The sequence below is a fragment of the Botrytis deweyae genome (assembly GCF_014898535.1).
Source record: "Botrytis deweyae strain B1 chromosome Unknown BDEW_057, whole genome shotgun sequence".
Classification (NCBI taxonomy): Eukaryota; Fungi; Ascomycota; class Leotiomycetes; order Helotiales; family Sclerotiniaceae; genus Botrytis; species Botrytis deweyae.
Window position 1 is genome coordinate 98712 of NW_024066264.1, and position 20861 is coordinate 119572.

General features: G+C 44.0%; 6 protein-coding genes across 6 annotated transcripts; 3 read left to right on the forward strand and 3 right to left on the reverse strand.

Annotated features, from left to right (window-relative positions):
* Positions 1–176: 176 nt before the first annotated feature.
* EAE98_012030 (uncharacterized protein) lies at positions 177–1065 on the forward strand (the record flags this gene model as incomplete). The annotated part of the gene is made up of 2 exons (XM_038959654.1): positions 177–565; positions 624–1065. The coding sequence occupies 2 exons, from the start codon at positions 177–179 to the stop codon at positions 1063–1065; spliced, it is 831 nt and encodes a 276-aa protein (XP_038803970.1).
* A 914-nt stretch (positions 1066–1979) lies between these two features.
* Positions 1980–2165, reverse strand: EAE98_012031 (uncharacterized protein; the record flags this gene model as incomplete). Its single annotated transcript, XM_038959655.1, has 1 exon — positions 1980–2165. The coding sequence occupies one exon, from the start codon at positions 2163–2165 to the stop codon at positions 1980–1982; it is 186 nt and encodes a 61-aa protein (XP_038803971.1).
* Positions 2166–3008: 843 nt separating this feature from the next.
* On the forward strand, positions 3009–6270 carry EAE98_012032 (uncharacterized protein). The gene is made up of 4 exons (XM_038959656.1): positions 3009–3706; positions 3773–4405; positions 4455–4977; positions 5029–6270. Exons 1-4 carry the CDS (start codon positions 3087–3089, stop codon positions 5755–5757), a joined length of 2505 nt encoding a protein of 834 aa, XP_038803972.1. The 5' UTR covers positions 3009–3086; the 3' UTR covers positions 5758–6270.
* A 458-nt stretch (positions 6271–6728) lies between these two features.
* EAE98_012033 (uncharacterized protein) lies at positions 6729–9798 on the reverse strand (the record flags this gene model as incomplete). Its single annotated transcript, XM_038959657.1, has 4 exons — positions 6729–6872; positions 6973–7062; positions 7138–9431; positions 9480–9798. The coding sequence occupies 4 exons, from the start codon at positions 9796–9798 to the stop codon at positions 6729–6731; spliced, it is 2847 nt and encodes a 948-aa protein (XP_038803973.1).
* Positions 9799–15243: 5445 nt separating this feature from the next.
* EAE98_012034 (uncharacterized protein) lies at positions 15244–16373 on the forward strand (the record flags this gene model as incomplete). The annotated part of the gene is made up of 2 exons (XM_038959658.1): positions 15244–15414; positions 15492–16373. 2 exons carry the CDS (start codon positions 15244–15246, stop codon positions 16371–16373), a joined length of 1053 nt encoding a protein of 350 aa, XP_038803974.1.
* A 1866-nt stretch (positions 16374–18239) lies between these two features.
* On the reverse strand, positions 18240–19466 carry EAE98_012035 (uncharacterized protein; the record flags this gene model as incomplete). The annotated part of the gene is made up of 2 exons (XM_038959659.1): positions 18240–19120; positions 19175–19466. 2 exons carry the CDS (start codon positions 19464–19466, stop codon positions 18240–18242), a joined length of 1173 nt encoding a protein of 390 aa, XP_038803975.1.
* Positions 19467–20861: the final 1395 nt, after the last annotated feature.

Sequence of the window (20861 nt, forward strand, 5' to 3'; positions counted from 1 at the left end):
CGGCTCGGATGTGTCCTTCATTTGCGGGGGAGCTCCACTCTACTACTTCCCCATACTAATGCTCCCCTTTCAATTAAACTCCGTCTCTGCCATATTTACATCAATAAACAGAAAAAGGACTTGACAAAGTCCACCAAATTATCCAGAAATTATCACACATTTCACCAAAATTAATCATGGCATCCCCGACTGCACCCCCCGAAACCACCTCTTTTCTCCTCACCTACCCAACACCTCAAATCCTTCTCGTGACCATCAATCGTCCGCAAGCCATGAATTCCATACCCAGTTTCGCCCATTGGGAAGCCGATGCTATTCTCACCTGGTTTGACGATTCCCCTGATTTGCGCGTTGCCATTATTACCGGAGCAGGAGAAAAGGCATTTTGCGCCGGCCAAGATTTAATCGAGCAAGCTAAATTTAAAATTGATCCTCCGCCAATGTCGACTCGAAGACATCCACCCAGCGGATTTTGTGGAATTAGTAGGAGAGTGGGCAAGAAGCCAGTTATTGCCGCGGTCAATGGGTTTGCGCTTGGTGGGGGGTTTGAGATATGTTTAAACTGGTATACTATAGCCGCTACTTCTTGGATTCTGAGATACGTATAAACTAATACCTGTTAGTGATCTGGTCGTTGCATCTCCGTTGGCAACATTTGGTCTTCCCGAAGCTGCTGTAGGCCTCTACGCCGCAGCTGGTGGTCTTCCGCGCATAGTGCGCAATTGTGGACTTCAAATAGCTACAGAAATCGCATTGACTAATCGGAAACTTACCGCCAAGGAAGCACTTTCATACAATCTAATTAACAGAATCGCGCAATCACCAGAAACGGTATTGAAGGAGAGTGTGGAGCTCGCAGAGAAAATTGCTGCTTTGAGCCCGGATGCGGTTATCGTATCGAGAGCGGGATTGAGAGAGGCATGGGAGACGGGGAGTGTAGAAAGAGCTACACAGATTGTTGCACAGAGGTATGATCAGCAATTGTTTGAGGGTGAGAATATGCAGATTGGGTTAGAAGCATTTGCAGGGAAGAAGAAGCCTCTATGGGTGCCGAGCAAGATTTGAGTAGGCCGTGGCTAGTTGATGCTTTAAAAGCTGACGTCGAAGATCATATTTGTCTCATGCACAAAATAATACAACACACTACATAAAAAACAATTTATAATGGAAATACTTTAACCATCGGAAACCATTTAAGGATTTAATATGAAAATGAATTTATCAAATGGAATCAAGCATGATCCGTCTACGCTTGATAAAAGATTGCCTCGCTGCTTTCCGGGCCCGGTGTAGCAAAAAGTTGATCTTCACGGTTCGATTTATGAAGCAAGCTGATGTAATTGCACTATCCCTCGTCATGATGGCGCAATTCTATTATTCTGACCACGGCTTTTGTGCTTCTCTTGTCTATTGAGTAGAGCAAAAGACATAACAAGTACTTACAATGAACGAGAGATCGCATAACTCAAATCATCTGACCTAGCACAGTGCGTCCAACTTGGTACAAGACCTCGTTCGAAGTTCATAGCATCTATCCAGAACGGCCTCAATCAGGTCTCGTATTGTCAGTATAACAAGCATAATGTACGGGGAAAATCAGCAGAGGACTAGGAGATATCATAGATGAATGTGCAGAGGTTTTGAAGAACCAAGAATCAGAGTTTCCAACAGTCTGGATCCTGAATACCCTGCCAGGAATGAACAGTTTGTGCACGGGTTAATATGAAGGCTAAACAGATAATTGGATCCTGTCTGCAAATCCATCTTTTTATTACTACAAGGAAGTGTTGTAAGCCCAGAGCATGACCAAATATGTGCAGGAGAGCCCTTGATTGATGTTGATAAGATTGTGAATGCGAACTCGAAGACCTTGGAAGAATATTGAATTATCTGGAAAAGCTTTTCTTGACTAGCTTCAAGAAATAAGCTGTAAAGATTCCAGATTTGTACGACAGCCGACTACAAATGCAATCGTTCACTCAGTTGTCTTCCGCTGGTGTGTATATGCTCAATCCTTTCATTTCTCCCAGGACCTCCGAACGATCTGATACATTGTACGCCCGGTCCCCCATAATAGCCCAGTTGGCATGCCAAGTAGCCAACCTTCTAAAACGATTTTTGTACCAAGTCCACTGAGGATGTTTGCCAAACTCAATCTTGGCCATATCTGAATCCGGAAAATAGCTTCTCGCCGCCTCATACAAACGCTCCGTTGAAATTCCTGCGCCCCAAAGATCTCTCACGCACTCAGCCCTTGAGTTTACAATGATACTTCAGGAGTGTTTCGGAAGACCTTCTCCATACGGCTTGCGAACTATCGCATAAATATCAAAGCACATCTACGTACACTGATATTGATTCCGGGACGTGAGGTAGCCTTATTGACACCGTGCTCCTGCGCCAGTACCGGCCGAGATGCCACAATATCGGCATTCTTCGGACATAATGCGGAAACGCATCGAAGACGAGGTATATAGCACAGATAAAAATCCCTCAAATGTAGAGATGTACAATGTAAGTCTTACAAATATAAAATGCACAAAAAATGTAAAACCGCAAAGAGTATCTACCTACCCAGATGCTCATGAGAGGATGTACAATGTAGATTATGTGAGGCATTGAAGGGATGCCACATAGTACGTAGTATCTTCAACATCATCAATCTCTCTCTTTTCCACCCTCTCTCCCTCCCTGCCTCCCTCCCTCCCTCTCTTTCTCCATCAAATTGTTACAACACCAGATGCGGTTATATATAGCAAAGATGATTCTTGAATTTCTCATTGTTTGGTTGCTATTGGCGATAGACAATCACATACCCAATACGAATGAATTACAAATGAAAATCTCAACGGTTTAAAGTCGGTAGCTTGATAATCCACTAGACCCACAATTATCAATTTAACTCTTTTCATTGGTTAAATTGTCTCAAGGGTCCCCTCCCACCCAAATATCTCCAAATTCCTCCATCTCCCTTCAGACTTCCCCCAAAACCCCAGAATATTAATCAAAACATTACTTCATTCTTAGGTGTAAATTGATGTAAAAATTATTATATTCAGGGCAGTTTATTCACGCCCTAGTTAACCATGACTTCATCACGACAACCACCGACTTCCCCACCTTTACGATCAAATTCCAGAACTCCAAGTCTGCGAAATCAAAATATTTCGCAATTCACACCGACACATCCTAGCGGATTGAGAGAATCTTTTACCCTTGCAACGAGTCCGGAGGCGGCAAGACATGTTGAAGAGGATGGTACAAATGACAGGAATGATGAGAACTCGAGGAACGATAGTGAGCAACCATTACCGCATGCCCATCCTACTCGCGCCGATACATCTGCAAGCACAGATGATGGACTCGACGGCTATACGCATGAACACACTGGGTTTGGAGGAAAGCTCTCCGATGAGACCACCGCTTTACTGAGGAAGCCGTTTGAACCGATTGGCAATGCGGCACATCCTGGACCTTGCAATCATGGAACGTTCAGCCCGAGGCTGGGGAGTCGTGCGGACAGTGTAAGGAGCTTTGGAGGTTCTGCGCCTGTATCTCCCAATGGCAACGGAGAGGCTAGTGACGGGCTGATTGGAGGATTACTTAAAGGCTTAGGAGTGAGGAATGGTCCAATGGCAAAGCCAAAGAGGATGAGCACGACAAGTTGGCTCGCAGAACAACATGGAATTACCAACACTACTGGAATGTATGTATAAATACTAAGCTGCCAGGATCGCGTATAGAGTTTTGCTAACGGTTTCTTGGGTAACAGGTACATAAATTACTACATACCATTCTTCACCTGGATTCGACAATATAGATGGGTACATCTTCGGGGCGACCTAATAGCTGCTATCACAATGGCTTCCTTCTACCTACCTATGGCTCTTTCTTATGCATCCAACCTCGCACACGTTCCGCCAATCAATGGTCTTTACTCTTTTGTTTTCAATCCACTTATATATGCTATATTTGGAAGTTGCCCACAAATGGTTGTTGGTCCTGAAGCCGCGGGAAGTCTGTTGGTTGGCTCGGTTGTGAAATCTACTGTCGATATCGGCGATGGGGGCGAAGAAGACGATTTAATGCACGCAAGAGTTGCTGGTATCGTTACCGGTATGGCAGGAGCAGTAATCTTCATTGCTGGCTTAACTCGCCTAGGGTTCCTGGACAGTGTGCTAAGCAGACCATTTTTGAGAGGTTTTATTTCTGCCATTGGTTTTGTCATTATGGTCGATCAATTGATACCAGAGATGGGATTGGCAGCACTGGCAGATGAAATGGGAGGTGTCGCTCATGGCAGTAGTGTTGACAAGTTGGGCTTTTTGATTCGCAATGCAAGCAAAGCGCATAAGCTTACTTGTGTTGTTGCTGGTGTCAGTTTTGTCATAATTATGATCTTCAGGTATGTGGGACCAAAGGTCTTAGTTCCGCTCACTACTAATTTGATTCAGAGAGATGAAAAAGCGCCTTCAACCTCGATATCCAAGTGTTGCATACATACCCGATAGGTTTCTAGTTGTGGTTATTTCGGCTATTCTAGCCTGGAAATATAATTGGGAAGACCTCGGAGTTCAGATCCTGGGTGAGGTAAAATCGACTGGCGGAGCGCCATTTACTTTCAGATGGCCATTCCAAATTTCTCATATGAAGCATGTCCGAGAATCTATGGGCACTTCTTTCTTGATCGCGCTTCTCGGCTTTTTCGAGTCGTCCGTAGCGGCTAAAAGTCTTGCTGGTGCAGAGGGGAAAGATTTGATTCAAGGTGTACAGCTCAGTCCGAATCGAGAATTGGTCGCTCTTGGAGTTGCAAATTTAGTTGGTGGCTGCTTTCAAGCAGTTCCTGCATTCGGTGGGTATGGTCGAAGCAAAGTTAATGCTAGTACTGGTGGAAAAACTCCCATGAGTAGCATTTTCTTAAGTTTGTTAACCGTGCTCTGCATTCTGTTCCTCTTGCCTGCGTTCTATTATCTTCCGGTATACCTCCATAATTTCCCGTACTTTTTTCCTAAGCTAATATTGTCCTAGAAAGCGGTTCTCTCCTCAATGATTACGGTGGTAGCCTATTCTTTAATCGAAGAAGCTCCGCATGACATAGCATTTTTTATTCGGATTCGTGGATATACTGAACTGGGCCTTATGTTCATTATCTTTGCCTCGACTATCTTTTACTCACTCACCCTTGGTATCGCTATCGGAGTCGGTCTCTCTCTTCTATCCGTTATCAAACACTCCACTCGTCCTCGTATCCAAATTCTAGGCCGTATCCCTGGTACCAATCGTTTCGAAAACGCTGAAGACAATCCAGAGAAACTGGAATTCATCGAGGGATGTCTCATTGTTAAAATTCCCGAACCACTTACTTTCGCCAACACTGGTGATCTCAAAAACCGACTAAGACGATTAGAATTATACGGCACGAATAATGCCCATCCTGCACTACCTCGCGTACGATCTCCTGAACACAACAAAAATATCATCTTTGATATTCATGGCGTCACAGGACTTGACGGTTCGGGTACACAGGTTTTAGAGGAAATCGTAAGAGGATATAGAAATAGAGGTGTTAGAGTATTCTTCTCCCGTGGTCCTCAAGAAGGAACTCACATTTGGAGATTATTGGAACGAAGCGGGATTTTGGAAACTTGTGGAGGCAGAGAACATTTCGTCAAAGACGTGGAAGAGGCATTGAGATTGACGGAAACTGTAGTCGATCCAGGTGCCACTAATTTAACCAATGATTCTGTGGGTACATGATTGTATATATTTACAGGGGGCTAGCAGGTGTTGTCGCTGAAAACTTGGCGGATTAGTCGATTAGTCGCCGGGCTAGAGATTTCCTTTTTTTTCTTCTTGATATTTGTTTATTTGCTTGTTGATTGGGCTGTGTGTGGATTGGCTATTATATGATTGATGAGCGAATGAGCGAATGAGCGAGCATTGCTTGGCGCATGGTTTGGTGATTGACCGATTGATGAGCGATTTGTATTCAATGATGAGATGAGATGAGATGAATGAAGATTTGTATATGTTGTATGTAGCATGGGATGGTAATTTGGAATGGCAAGTAATAATAATGTTGTCGATATTTTTAAGTTTGAGAGGCGAAAGGAGAGATGTATAATTTTGGTGTGGATGTGTTGAAATCTTTCATTTCGTTTTACAGTTGTAATACTTATGCTATGCTCTGAGGGATGATGATAATAGTAGCATGCCATCATTGGAATCTACATAGTATCTTGGGCAAAATTACATGCAATTCACAAATGTTCATATCTCTGCTTGTTTCAAAAATACATCCTCACACCACATTCTCACTTCCAACACCCAACGCCGATATAGACTAAGATAGGTAGGTAAAAAGGTTACATAGTATATACATTTGAATCATAGATACCAAGAAAGATCATATGTATATGTATCGAGTAAAGTAGAAAAAGATACACACATCGAACTCCAGATCATCAAATCTCCATTTCCTTTCCTATCTGTTCCCTCCGGTCCATTTCATGAATTCCCTATCCTATCCTTTTCTGGCCCTTCCCATTTTCAGATTTCCAGGTGAGGGTCTCCGATTTCCATATTCATATTCATATTCGTGTTCCCAATCCGGTATCCATCCCTTCCCTTCCCAGCCTATCCCATCCCATCCCATTCCGTCAGTTCATCGCGCACTGCAAGAAAGCAAAAGCGCGCCAAGAGAGGAAAAAAAGAGAAAAAAGAAAATCTCATAAAGCTAGACCCGTTCCATCGCCCGTCCAGCGATATAGAGAGAGCACTTCTCTCCGCTTCAACTGTTGCTCGTTGAAGTCTTCTGGGATGCGACCGCGCACCTGTGCGAGTGCTGAGCGCATCACTTTGCGGAAATTGCGCTGGAGTTTGATGTTAGTTTTTTGCGGATGCGATATCAAGGGTGGAGAGGGGAAGAAGGGGGTATGGATCAATGAATAAATGAATCAATGCGAAACGAACCTGGTATTCTGTGTTCAGCGTCGCGACACAGGCTTCGTGGGCTCGGACGATAGTTTCACAGGCTTTTACTACGCTGGGTGATGCTTCGACCTATTTGTTGATGTTAGTTTCATGATTCACATGATTTCTCTGGAGGAAAAAAATGTAGACGGGAAAGAAACATACCTGAAGTTTATCGGCGATGAGTAACAACAGAAAGCTACCCTGCAACAAATACACACCAAAGAAAAACGGCATAAACTCCAACCCGGGATCGTATTCCAATATATTGTTTATGGCTTCTGCTGCACTAACAGCATGTCCCGTTGCGTTGATAAAACTCTGCGACGAGATCCATAGGTCGTTATCATCAAGTAAAGAAATCGGGTCCCATTTTCCCGTTAATAAGATGTGAAGAACATGCATGACATGTGTACCGTAAGCTACCACAATCCGTGTTTGGATATTGGCTTCGGAGACGTGACTGGAGGATACGGTGTGAACTGAATGAACTGAAGGAGAGCCGATATCGTTGTGTTCGAGAGATTTGTTTGGTGTAGAGGATGAATTGTTTCCTTCCATGTTCTGATCTTTTTGGTCATCTGGCAAGGGGGGGATTTGCTCCAATTCGAAGGCTCGTAGACTCTGACCATAGGCATCGAGTTGTTTTGCGATTTCGTTAGCATGATCGTCCCACTCGCGAGCAGAGCGAAAGCCAATGCCAAATCGAGGATGGTTTTTGGCGTGGTAGAGGTCTACGATCTCGCCGAGAATCGTCATGAGGGGTAGGAAGTATCCGAATATACTATGTCCAGTACACTCAAAGTTAGGTCCGTGCCTCCGTATACGATGAGTGCCCGAAGGGGAAGTAATATGAATGCTTGAATCACCAGTATAGTATTCTCCAGCCTGCCACAATGCGTCATCCATTGGCTGGAGAAGACCATCACATTCTATATCTAACAGAAAGAGTGGCCTGTTGTAACACAATGCGAGGTGCCTGTCCACTGTATAACAAAGCCACCATATCCTTCTTCTCTCTTCCCTCTCTTCTTCAGATATCGGCCCTGGAGTTCGAGGTAATTCATCATCATCTTCTCCATCAGCATCCACATCATTGGCTCCTTCATTTGGTTGTTCTGGAGCCATTGGTGCTGGATGGTGGGGTAATTCCCTTCCTAATTTAAGTTCACGAGCTAATGACCAAGCCGCATTCCACCAACGCAGGCTCGCTCCTTTGTACTCGCTAGCTGAAACAACAGTAGCGAGATGAATATAAGTTATAACATCGTCAAGAGTGCCAGCTGCACCAAAAGCACCTGTTTCATTCAGTGTATCTGTAGAAACCGAACCAGGCATTGCTACACCAAGACCACCTAACGCCACACCATTAATGACAGTATTAGAGAAATTGGAAGCAGATTCATTGCTTCCGGACGTTCCATGAATGAGAGGTTTAAGAAGACCGACAGTGAGTTCGAGTAATTTTTGACAAATTCGTCCACGGGATGATGGACTGGCTGTTAGAAAAGCTGCGTCACTAGTTTGTGCCACAACCCATAATATGCTAGCAAGTAAGGCAGGCGTACATTGCCGAGGTTTCGTAGGGTGAAGTATCGAGTGTTTGCGAAAGACGTATCCGAGAATATAAGGAGAGGTAGGGTGCATCAAAGCTGATGACGAGCTTGCGAAATATAATTCGAGTAAATCACAAGCTAAAGGGATGGGGATGATACTGCCAAGGTGAGGTACCAATGGCTGTAGCACGGGATATCGTAGAGGTGCATTGAAGTTCTGATGTGTCACGTGTTGGTACTGGTTTGAAGGAGAGGGTAATGACATCCACCCACCGGGTGAAGGGGCCTCAGAGCCCATAGGAAAACCGGTCAAAGGGCTTTCGGCTAAACGAAACTGACCTTGGGTATTACCCGTAAAATTAGGCGGGCTTTGGCCCTGTATAGCATAGGGTAGATCTGAATAACCGGTCTGCGAAGTGTTAAAGTTTGTATGACTGCCACTGCCGTTCATCATGTGGGGATTTAAGGTAGAGCGGTAACCGTGCATGCTTGAATAGCCATGCAAATTCAGGGACCCAGGACTCCCGATTTGATCGACGTCTGCGCGGCTAACGTGGGGCGGATGTCCTTGGGATGGTACTTCTGTGAGGCTTTCGAGACTACCAGCACGAATTCTTCCTTTCATCAGTTCACGAGCTGAAGGCTTTTCAACGGCGGCTGTGTTAAGACTTAAAGACCTAGATGGTGTATGTCGTGGGAATTCAACATTTTCGTTTGTCAAGGAAATGGCGGAAGTTGGATCATTGCGGGACTCCACGGGCGATCTCTCTTCGGACGATTGATCAGTAGGTGATTTTTGTCCATTGGCAGCGGCGGCGGCGGCGGCTTGTTGTGCAAGGTCTTTTCGGGAAGCTTTTCCTCGCTTTTTTCGTTCACGGATATACTCGCATCCTAGTCCAAATTCTATATCCTCATGAGCCTTATCCGTTAGATCTCAATGAAAATACTTACCGACACAATGAGCGCAGGGACTTTGACCATCGCATTTAGTTCTGAGCTGATTACACTGGTCGCAAGCTCTGCTGATTCTTCTCCGAATTGGTCCAGAATTCCCGGTCCCTCTGGCAGATGCAGCGTTGCCTCCTGGAATTCCCATTGCATAAGGATGCTGTCGATGTTTTGAAGTAGCATTTCTGTGACCCTGTGAGTTTTGACGAATGTCCACTTGTTGTTGGTGAAGCTGTGAGATAGCATATTGTGAGCCATGAGCAAGAGTATCTAAGCCTGAAGTGTGCATATGGTTGGATGGTAAGTGCCCGTTAGACAGCATATTGTTTGAGGGCATAGTATTATATGCCGAGAAACGATGAAGGGGGTTGGAAAGCATTTTGGAGTTGATGCGCAAACAAAGTTGCTAGAACAAGGTTGGTTTGAAGAGACTTAATCTAGCTGTGATGGAAGCTCTGTTAATGGTTGACAGATTTAATAGTTGACAGATGACGAGCTTTCCAGAAGATGCAAGTAAATAAGGTTCTAAGATGTTTGTAAGAGTGCGATTCGAGCATCTATATCTCCTGAATACGGCATGGAACTGACATATACCTTGGCTCCCTGTATATCAGCAGGACCGTCTTGGAAGGGGAAATAAAAAGCTAAAATAATAGCCACAAGGTGACAGGGCAATGTCTCTAACATGAGCTCATGAACTAATAAAGTCTATGAACTATATGGCGGGGTTCGCATGAAGTACCGGTAAAGGACAAGAGGCATGTTCCTTTCCCTAAGTTTATTGATCTTGACTTGTGGAGAGAACAAGGATTGAGAAAATCAGCGAATAGGTCCAGGGTATGCAGATGCTGGTCCTTTGGTCTCGGAGAGCCTACCCCACGGTGGCATCACCTCCGAATGTCTTTTCCTTCGGTCATACTTTTTCCGAAAATCTTGAAATCGAAGATTGAACCATCAAGGGTGCTCTGGTGGTTGGTGTGAACAAGGTTTGAATTTTTTGTTGAAATTCCATCACTCAACCAAGGATACTCAATATGAATGAGGGCGGCCAGTGACAATGTAGGCATAGGGTATGTATGATAAACATAATATCACTTATCGTTTTTTTTCTTTCTCTCTCCTACAGCACTTTCATAATCTCGTTGTTTCGTTTTGCCATTAAATCAATGACTTGGTTGAGGTTGACATGGGGTCCAAATATGTAAGAGACTAGCAGTAGCTCGTTTAGCTAGCTGTTGGTGGAGTGGAGAACGGAGTGGAGTGAGTCTCTGGCGAAATCTTAATATTTGCCATCCGTCAACTCTATTCAGTGGATTGAGAAGGATTGGACAAAAGGAAAATTAGTCAACTCGGTAGGACACGGCTCTATCGTTCAATTGGCAGTTCTCAATCTTGTCAACAGTGTTCTAGTGTTCTAGTCCATGAGCTTGCGCAATAAGTCACCCCCAAGAAAACGGGATCAGGGATACGATCTCTACTATTGTCTCTTAGTAGTGTTGCACACATGAACGAGTGAGTTATTCAGGAAGTTGTCAAGACAATCCAGATTCCACATCCTTTGAAATCGAAATCCTCAAATGAGTGATCATCAGGGCCCCCCTCAGGTCAACCCAGTTCAACCCAAGTCGACCCCCCCCTCCGAGGTTGGTGTGACCAGGAAAAATTTAAGAAATTTTGAGGACGACAATCATTGTTGTTGGGACAAGGTAATGATCTGTGTTCATTTCCCCCCTCGAGACCTTATTTCTCCATAGCATTTTAGAATTACCCTTCCCCACACCCCTTTTCATCTTAATATACTCGGTACATCGAGTTGAGACAAATGCGAAAGAAGAGGTGAAAGTGGGTGGCGTCAATTTAGTGATGATACGGTGCTGAGATCCGTAATGTGATGTGCAAGTCCGTTGCTCAATGAAAGCTTGCCTGCTTGCTCGTTTTCTTTCTTTCTTTCTCAATTAGATATTATGTTGTGGTAGTATATGGTATGTGTGTACTCGGTATGAGTTTGTGCTCCAACTCTATTTTGACAATTAACGCGCCAATGAAGCATCAACATTTGATTCAGTTCCCGCTTTTCTAGAAGCCGTAATAGATCTTTTGGAGACCTTTCTCATGTATTTTAATTATGGAATCCAAAGTGATTATTCCATCCATCGTGATCCACCGTAATGGTGCGCATAATATTTGCAATGTTGAGGTAGGTACATCAAGTCCCCCTCTCTGATCGCCATTTTCAGCCCGAGGTAACTTCCTTTCGGGCACCACACAGATCTCCACACTTCAATCATCATCAATCCAAATTCTGGCTTTGTGGTCAGCAGTTTCCAATCTTCAACGCAGCATGCCATTAGCAGCATCTTCCCGAACGCAACCACACATGTTCTGGGAAGATCAATGCAACAAACACATGCAAACAACATTCACGACACGGTAATAAGATTATGGATAGCAAATAGTACGTTAGCGAGGTTGGGTACTCGAGTCTAGCTGGTGCTGAATGCATGTCAATTCTCATACATACTTACTTACCGAAAAGGAATCGGATATGGTACGACCAGTATTGTTCTCATTGAATTGTTAGTGGTTATTCCTGGTTACTTGACCATCCAAGCACCAAACGGTCCGATGTTCCTCGTCCTTATTCGAGCTTGCTCGTCTGCACATGCTTTCGCTTGCACTTTTATAAGTGTTGCTCTAATCCCAATGTGACTCTGTGCCCGACCCCAACTTCTTGGCAACCCCATATTGATTGTGTTGATTTGATGAAAGCTCGTAAGCAAAGTCACATTTTAAGCCGTGATCAATAAAACAATTCATAAATTCACTCTCTATCTCATCTCCAAGGTCGGTAACAGTCGGGTCACGTCAGGCTTTCGAAAAGGTGCAGCATGCAATATGCACATCCAACAGAATCCTGAAGGTCTATCCTTCTCCAGATCAAAAAGATCCCCACGTATTACCAGGTGCGAGGCCTTGATAAGCGTGAGAAAACTGGAACTGCCATATGCAGGTGCAGCTGTTAGTAGGACCAAGATGCGGAGTCCCGAGGAGATCCATGTTAAATTTCCCCGTGAAATTCTCCATTCCTTGAGATTCAGAAGTAACTCTGTTCTTCTCCAAAGTCGGTACTTGCTTCTTTTCCTTTCAGTCAATCTCAGTTGAGGTGACATTAGATTTTGTCATCATGCGAATCATTCACTTCATTCATTTCAGGCAGGGGTGGCAGATTGTTGGTATCTAGATGTGACAATGCTACTTTCCATGGTCCCTTGTAATATCATGTGCCAGGATGAGATATAACGTAGGCATTTCGTCTCGGACTCCGTGTCTAGGTTGTCAAAGATATTAGTTAGATGATAAGCTTTAGCCAGCCACCCGAGAAGCGCAATATGGCCCGTGTCTCTTCAGGAGCCGAAATCCGCCGCCATCGAGGTGGAAATCTTAAGGCTGGCGCGATATACTAAGGTTATCCAGATGAAAATATACGTGCCATTATTATACATTGAGACCATCCCGGGGACCCCTTTTTCTGAACCCCAAGTTCATAAGTGCGTCGTGAGGTTGTCGAATCATGAGTAAAAGAAATGACTGGACCCGTGTACTGATATATTGATTTTCCAGGAACCAGTTGACCAATATTGAACATTAAAACCACGGAAAAATCTCCGATTCCTCCACGTTCTAGTGAAACCTGCATCGTGAGAGAAGCGCTGCGGTGAATGGGCCGATGTTCCCGCACTTTTTTTTTACCTTGTTACCCCAGATCAACGAGCCTCTTGCCATAAGTCTCACAGCTTGATAATCTTTATGTTTTTTGGTTGACCTTCTTCACTCTCAAACACCAGCTGACTTGAAGATCCTTGTTTCTTGCTTTCTTAACATATGGTGATCACGACCTGAATCTTAGATCGCACCAAACACGAATTTGGAGGGTCGGAAAATGTTTACCAATGTAGAAACTCATATCGGTCCTTCGATGGCGAAAAACTGATATCGGAGGAATTCGAAACAGTTTGATGGCTTAGTACATTCCATTCTGGAACTAGGATGGAATTGAGGTGGGATCACAAAGTAAGATGCATTTCCCCCCAGCCACACGTGTTAACAAACATGCTGAACAAGACCGTCAGAAACGCCTTTTTCGATGCAAAGATGCTCTCATAGGAAGATTTTCAAAATTGTACAATGAGTGTTGGGATATCTTTTGGAGGTCAGACGCTGATATCCATGACATGGCATGCCAACTCGAGTGACAATTCTGATGTCGTGACACTCTGAATTACTCGAGGCGATGTGGTACTGCATTTGAAGTCAACATGAGATCAATGTCGCAGTATTGTAAGGTGGGACTAGGTGTATATGGTACCACCACGATCCCACCACGTAGGTTTAGTAATTCTGGATAGTCATCCTTTGAGCACTCTTGATGGAATGATCTTTTAGAGTCGATCTGAACGGTGCGAAATTCGGCACCTATTGAAGTGTCAGCCGTCAGGAACACCATCACTAAACCACATGTTAAGAGGTCAGCCCGTTGGGGCGCTTGTAAGGCGATTAGAAATTGAAACCCAATACTCATCTTTTCAATCCCAAGTTCGTTCCTTTAACTTAAGCCGAATCCCTATGGTTATGCCTACAGATATTGAATTCTAGACTGTATTGAGATCCTACCTACTTGGGAAGGTACTTCAAAGGTTACTAGGGGTAGTACCTCGAAGGCATTGAGCTTCATAACAAGCATGTGAATATGTTATTTCTTGAAAACATGATAAAGAGCACCAGAGGACTGCCGAACATGTACAGCCGAAATGATAATGAATGGATGCCCGATCCCGAATGTCAATCTTGTCTGTTCACAGGTACTTGAAGTATCTTGCCTAGGAACAAAGTCTCCGAAAATTATCAAGGTCTCGTTATGAAGTAGCTGCTGGTAGTAAATAGACGATATATATTAGTAGATGGTCGAGATTATCTCGTGCGTGAGATGAGTGTACAGATAAAGTACAACTATCAATATACGATGTACACCTAGTACTTGAGACCGTTTCAAGGAATGGCAAATTTTGTTGATATGGGCTCGATGGGTTGACTTACAAAGTGATGGGTAAGTTTTATCATTTGTCATCCATCATCAGAGCCAAGATTAGAGGTGGCTCTCAAGACGAAGATTGATTGGTGGTCCAGTGGGATCATGTGATTTTTGGCAGAGTTTAACTGGTACCGTAGTTCGCTCATATCTCGGCTTCCAAGGTTCTAGACGTCATTGCTTCATTACTGGGAATAACCTCAAAAGGACATCAAGACATGTCAAGTTGTGGCCCATCCTTTGGATCTGTTCCACTTTCTTATGTAATACCATGTTTACTCAATCTTTTGTCGATGAATCTTTGTTTCTGATCGGACAATTTCTCCCTCTTACCACTAAAGTATCAAAGGATTTGTAATTTCATTTTGAGTTTCTTGTTGATGAGAAATCAACGTTTTTGATTAAGTAAACTTCTCCATCAAAGAGAATGCTATCAGACAATCTCAATGGTCAAGAAACCATATCTCCGATGTGTCTACATCATCAAACTAGGAGATACTAAGTTGTGGATCATGAACAATCCACCCAGGCGGGGTGATCCCAACGATCATGTTCTTTGTACTTGGTATATATCTGCTATTCACATCTTTATCACATCGACACTATTGACAGCTTTATATTCCCGTTCATTGAACCTCACACTTCACTCACATCTACATATATAATTCACAACTAATCAACATGTCCCAATCCATCCCCAAAACCACCAAAACTTGGAGAATCGAAGGATCAAACGGATTTGATAGCTTGAAATATGATACTCAAGCTACACTTCCAGAATTGGGTGCTAACGACGTTCTCGTGAAATTTCACGCTGCTTCATTGAACTACAGAGATTTGATAATACCCAAGGTAAGTGTGCAAAACCAATGCTTCCTTTGATAGCACTGCTCCCGTAGGTAAAACTAATCACTTATTCTCTTCCCTAGGGTCAATATCCATTTCCACTTAGAGATGGCATAATTCCTGGCTCTGATGGTGCTGGTGAAGTCCTTGCTGTTGGATCAAAAGTAACTCGATTTACCCCCGGTGCCAAGGTCCTTACCCTTTTCAGTCAAACTCACTATGGTGGTTCGCTCGATCATTTATCTATCCAAAGTGGCTTGGGTGGTGCCGTGGATGGTACGCTTCGTCAACACGGTGTCTTCAACGAAAATGGGCTCGTAGACATGCCTTCCTCCCTTTCATACCTCGAAGGAGCAACTCTGCCATGTGCCGCCGTCACAGCCTGGAATGCTCTATATGGATTGAAGCCGCTGAAACCTGGTGATGTGGTTCTCACGCAAGGAACTGGTGGTGTTAGCATATTCGCTGTCCAATTTGCCAAAGCAGCTGGGGCAACCGTAATTGCCACAACCTCCTCCGAGTCAAAAGCTTCGACACTTAAGAAACTCGGTGCCGATCACGTAATCAATTACAAAACCACTCCAGAATGGGGTGCACATGCAAAATCCCTTACTCCTAAGTCCGCTGGCGTAGCGCACATTCTCGAAGTCGGCGGTCCCACTACCATGGCACAATCTCTACAAGCCATCAAGATCGACGGCGTGATCAGTATAATTGGATTTGTGGGCGGACAAGCAAATGAAAAGGAGCCAGGATTTTTGGACTGTTTGACAAACGTCTGTACGGTCAGAGGTTTGCTCGTAGGAAGCAGAGAGATGTTCGAGGATATGAACAGGTCAATTGATGCAAACGGAATCAAGCCAGTGGTCGATGAAAAGGTATTCGGTCTGGATGAGCTTAAAGAGGCTTATCAATACATGTGGGACCAGAAACATTTTGGCAAGTTGGCCATTAAAATCGAGTAGAGGCATGTAAGCATATTACCATGGGTACTAGAAAAATTCAGGACTGTCAGGATTCCCGTTTGGCTATACTATCAATATATACTATAAAAATTGGAGCAACACGGATGAGATTCTACCTCATACACGATTTTCCAGATCATACTCAATATTCACAATTTAAACTCATTTATTTCATCTTTTGTCAACCCTTTCCATTTTACGTTCTGGAATCTCTCATTCTCATGACTCAGAAGATCAACATTGAAAGTCGGCAAAATTTACAGGTTCTTTTATCCTATTTCGCTCTCTAATCCTCATCCACCGCTGCTCATTCTTCCTCTCACCTTGCTTGTCCCACCTTCACAGTGTTTATATCTACAAAATTGGCCCTCAGAGTTTGCTGACTGGGACTCTTGCATTTGAGAGGTCGTAGCACAGTGCACATTCTGTTTCAATAATAGGGTTTCACCTGAGTGAACCTACTTTGTCTATACCCGTGCTCGCAATTCCTTTTAGTGTTAGTTATAGTCTGATTTCATGGGCTTGGATGTTCGTACTGTTGTAAAGCTTTGCATCTATAATTCGAGAGGCAGTGTTCATGATGATTTCGAATGATTCCTCCATTATCTCCATTTCTGATTGTAGCTCGAATGCTTGAAAGCAGGGTTCGCATTGCGGCTGGATAGTTCGATGAACTCATAATGATCCTGTGTTGTTCTCGCGAGTATTTGAGTGAATGCTTGAATTTTTCTTGTCTTTCTTTTGCATCTTGAAGCATCGCATCGTATCGCATCGCAAGCTTTCTAGTCATCAGACATCTGGTCATCCAATGGATCAGCGTGTGAGGAGTAGATGATTTCGAAATGACTATGTGATTGATTAGATTTTCTCGCAACGTCAAGGAACCGGATGTTTGGTGATGTCCACAAAGGGGTGATTTCCACTTAGTCTCTATTGATGTTGAACTTGAGGGCTAATACAGCAATATCTGTGGTATAGTGGTTCGCTGTGTATTATTATCACATTGCAATCGTATCCCCAGTGACAGGTAGTCTGAGATTCACAACGCCGGTTTCATCAGGGTTACCCAAACATCGGTCTCACAGTACTCTGCAAACATCAATTGAATGAGGCTCTGCTAGTTCTCTGGGGTACATTACAGTGGAGGCAGAACGATTTAATAGGAAGTCCGGAGGTCGGCGAACCCTGAGGTCGGTGACTTTGCCCTTTTGGTGATACTTTTTGCGGTAATAACACTATGCAGCAATATTTCAGGTGTTAGTACCTCGATTAGTATAAATGCTGTTTGGGGTCTAGTATGTACTAGTTTAGATTGTTTTGTTTTTAACATTACCATTTAAGGTAATATTGCATGGAATGTTGCTACATGAGGTTATTTCCGTACTTTTTATAAATTGATCGTTTAATCGTTGATCTGAATGCTTCGCTGAATGCTCTGAAAGCCAGTGCCTCACCTAAAGTGTTCTCGAGTAGCTTTCGGACGATTGGTTGTGTGGAAGAAACTTCGCCTACGCCTACACCAGTTTCGAATTATCAATCGATTGTTGCTGTCCGTCTTGGAATTGGGACTGTGATGATAACAGCTATCGCAACGATAAACTAATCATTATCAGCTTATATGTCACTTACCGTATGGAATAACGTCTCGAAATTACACGTGATGCTGTTGTTATTTGATGAGCTAATACTTGGGAGCAGGAACTATCTATCAGATTGGATTACACTCAAGAAGAAACCAAGTCTTCAGAAATCAATGGTTCAATCACATGATCAATATCAAAACGAAACACTATTGACTGAATGTAAATTTGCTATATACTAGGTGAGAGATTCTAGTTACATTCTTCAAGTCAAAGCCATACCGATTTATGCGGCAGTAGCGAAACCAATACGGGAGTTGGTGGTGTCAAAGACGGAGTAGTATTGCTCCAAGAACTTCTGTCCAATGATGGTGTTGACACCGGAAGCACCTCCGTCGCTGATCCAGGCGTAGTACTTGCCGGAGCTAAGACCTTGGAAGGAGTATTGGGCGGTTGGGACCAAGTATTGTGCTGGGGTAAGGGTGTAGGTTGTGGTTCCGAACTTAATAGAAAAGTTTGCTGTTGGCTTGGTGGTGAAGACAGCAAGACTGGATGAGCTGTCGGTTCTACCGCCGGTGGCAGTGAGGAACTTGTTGTAAGCTGCGGTTGGGATGTAGATCAAAGTGGTTCCAGTGTCGACAATTCCGGTGGCGGATGTTGCAAGGGATGTAGTGCCGTAAGTGAAACCAGCGATGTTGATACCCCAGAAGGATGAGGCCTCGCCAGATGTGGCCTTGGGGAAGTAGGTAAGAGTACCAGTGTACTTTGAGGTGTCAACACCACCGAGGGTAAGCTCGCCGTTGGTGTCATCATCATCGCTTCCAGATTCTGGCTTGAAGTAAACGCCAAGAACCTCACTAGTGATGGAGCCTTGGGACATGAGGTTGTCCATGAAGGTTGGGACGGTATTGAGGCCAGAAACGGTACCCTGAGTAAGGTCAACTGGACCAACACCGAGAATACCATCGACGCCAGAGAATCCAGAAGCGCTGGTGGCAGCACCAATGGATTGAGACTTGACGGTTAGACCGCCGAAGCTGACGGTGTCTGTGTACTCTCTTCCGGAGAAAGAACCACTACCGTAAGAGACAGAGACGGTACCACCAGAGGCTACACCAGTTGAGGACTTCTCGCAAGAAGCCTGAGCACCACACCAGGTGTTGGAGGCTGAGCAAAATCATTAGTAAAGAGTTTCAAGAGCAGATTGGAGAAGTAACTTACATCCAGTATCGACGATGAGCGAGTATGTGGCACCTCCAATTACGACTGGGGCAACGTAGGAGACATCCTCGTTAGTGACTGCGCCAGAGCTGACTGCAGTAGCACGCTTGGCAGAAGTTGCGATACCGTTGATCTTGTTGAGACGGGCACGGCCTTTGTCAACGATGTTCTTGATGGAGGTGACGTTGGAGTGTTTGGCCAACGGAAGAACGGCAGACTTGACTTGGGCAACTGGGGATGCCGATACGGCAGCGGCGCCGGCGAATGCAAGAAGGCTGGTGGTGAACAACATGGTGCAAGAAGTACAGAACTGGTGAGGCAAGTCAAGGTAGAAGATGAAGCTGTGTGGATGAAGAGAAAGAGGAAGATGGAGACGTCTTATTTATACTCCAAGACTCACCAGTGACCCGTGAACCTGATGCTTGATCTGACCCCTCTCCCCATCTCGGAAAGGAAGGTAACGATCAAAAGTTTTGATGGCGTATTATCACCATGTATTGCGTTGAAGAACGATATAGCGTTTGTTTATTGAAACGAAGCATTTCAAAGACAAGACTTACTGTTCTTGGCAGGTCAGTATAGAAAAGGTTCAATGTCGGCATTTGCCATGTTAAGGGGAAGAAGCCATTCTTCACAAATACATGTGAGTTTCTATTTCTGGGGTGTCGAAACCAGCTGATGTTTCCCGCACACATTCGGGTTAGTGAGAGGGGCAGCCGTTTTCATTCAAATTGATCTAATCCCGTGCTATCTCAAGTTATCCCGTGCTATCTCGAAATATCTTCACGAAGAAACGCCATCAATACAAAATATAAGCTTTGTTGGCGCTAGCCAAGTTGTAGCTTCCCGTCTCGGCGACGTATGCCGCGCCGGCTCCACCGCCGGCTATCAACATTTATGCATACTAGGATATTTTAACAGCACTGGGTACTCTGCAGCAAAAACTCGAGCTCCCACGCCTTATCTGCTCATGATTTGATTGCCATATTCCTCTTTCCTTCCTAGATGGACACAAGCCAAAGCGTCTCCACCATCCCACCTTCCACAATAGGAAATTCTCTACCGTTCTTGCCTCGGTGCACTTTAATTTACTTTGCTTCTATGGTCTCAAGTTGAGATAACCTTACCGCCCATCTACTTAATTTGTCGATCGGCGGCTCTCCATAATTCGAACTGTCTAGATCTAATCTTTCTGTATCGATCGATTGATGTAATCTGCAAGGCAAATCAAGAATCAAAGGAATCATTTATAGATGCTATATCTCGCAATCTGTCAATCTAAAGGTATCACATAGGAATGTTCCAATCTTACTTACTATACCGTCCATTGATCATTCAAGTGACACATTTACCGGAGTTTACATCTCACTTCAGTGCTCACGACGAGTGCCTCTTGTACTTTCTTTCTCAAATCCCAATCCCAATCCCAATTGTTGAGTCAAAGTAGACTATTCAATGATTTACGATATGATCTACAGCTAATCGAAAAGATATTCATTTGATTTGGTCAATCAATCTTACAAGTTATCAAATGTCCTTACAACGTATGGGTCCTACTCCAAGTATAAATATTAACGGTACCGACAGATATCTGGATTGGAATTCAATCAAAGTGATTAACAAAAATGAATGATTCTCTAAATGATTACTCATAGATTTACGACCAAGCCAATATCGCAATTTTACA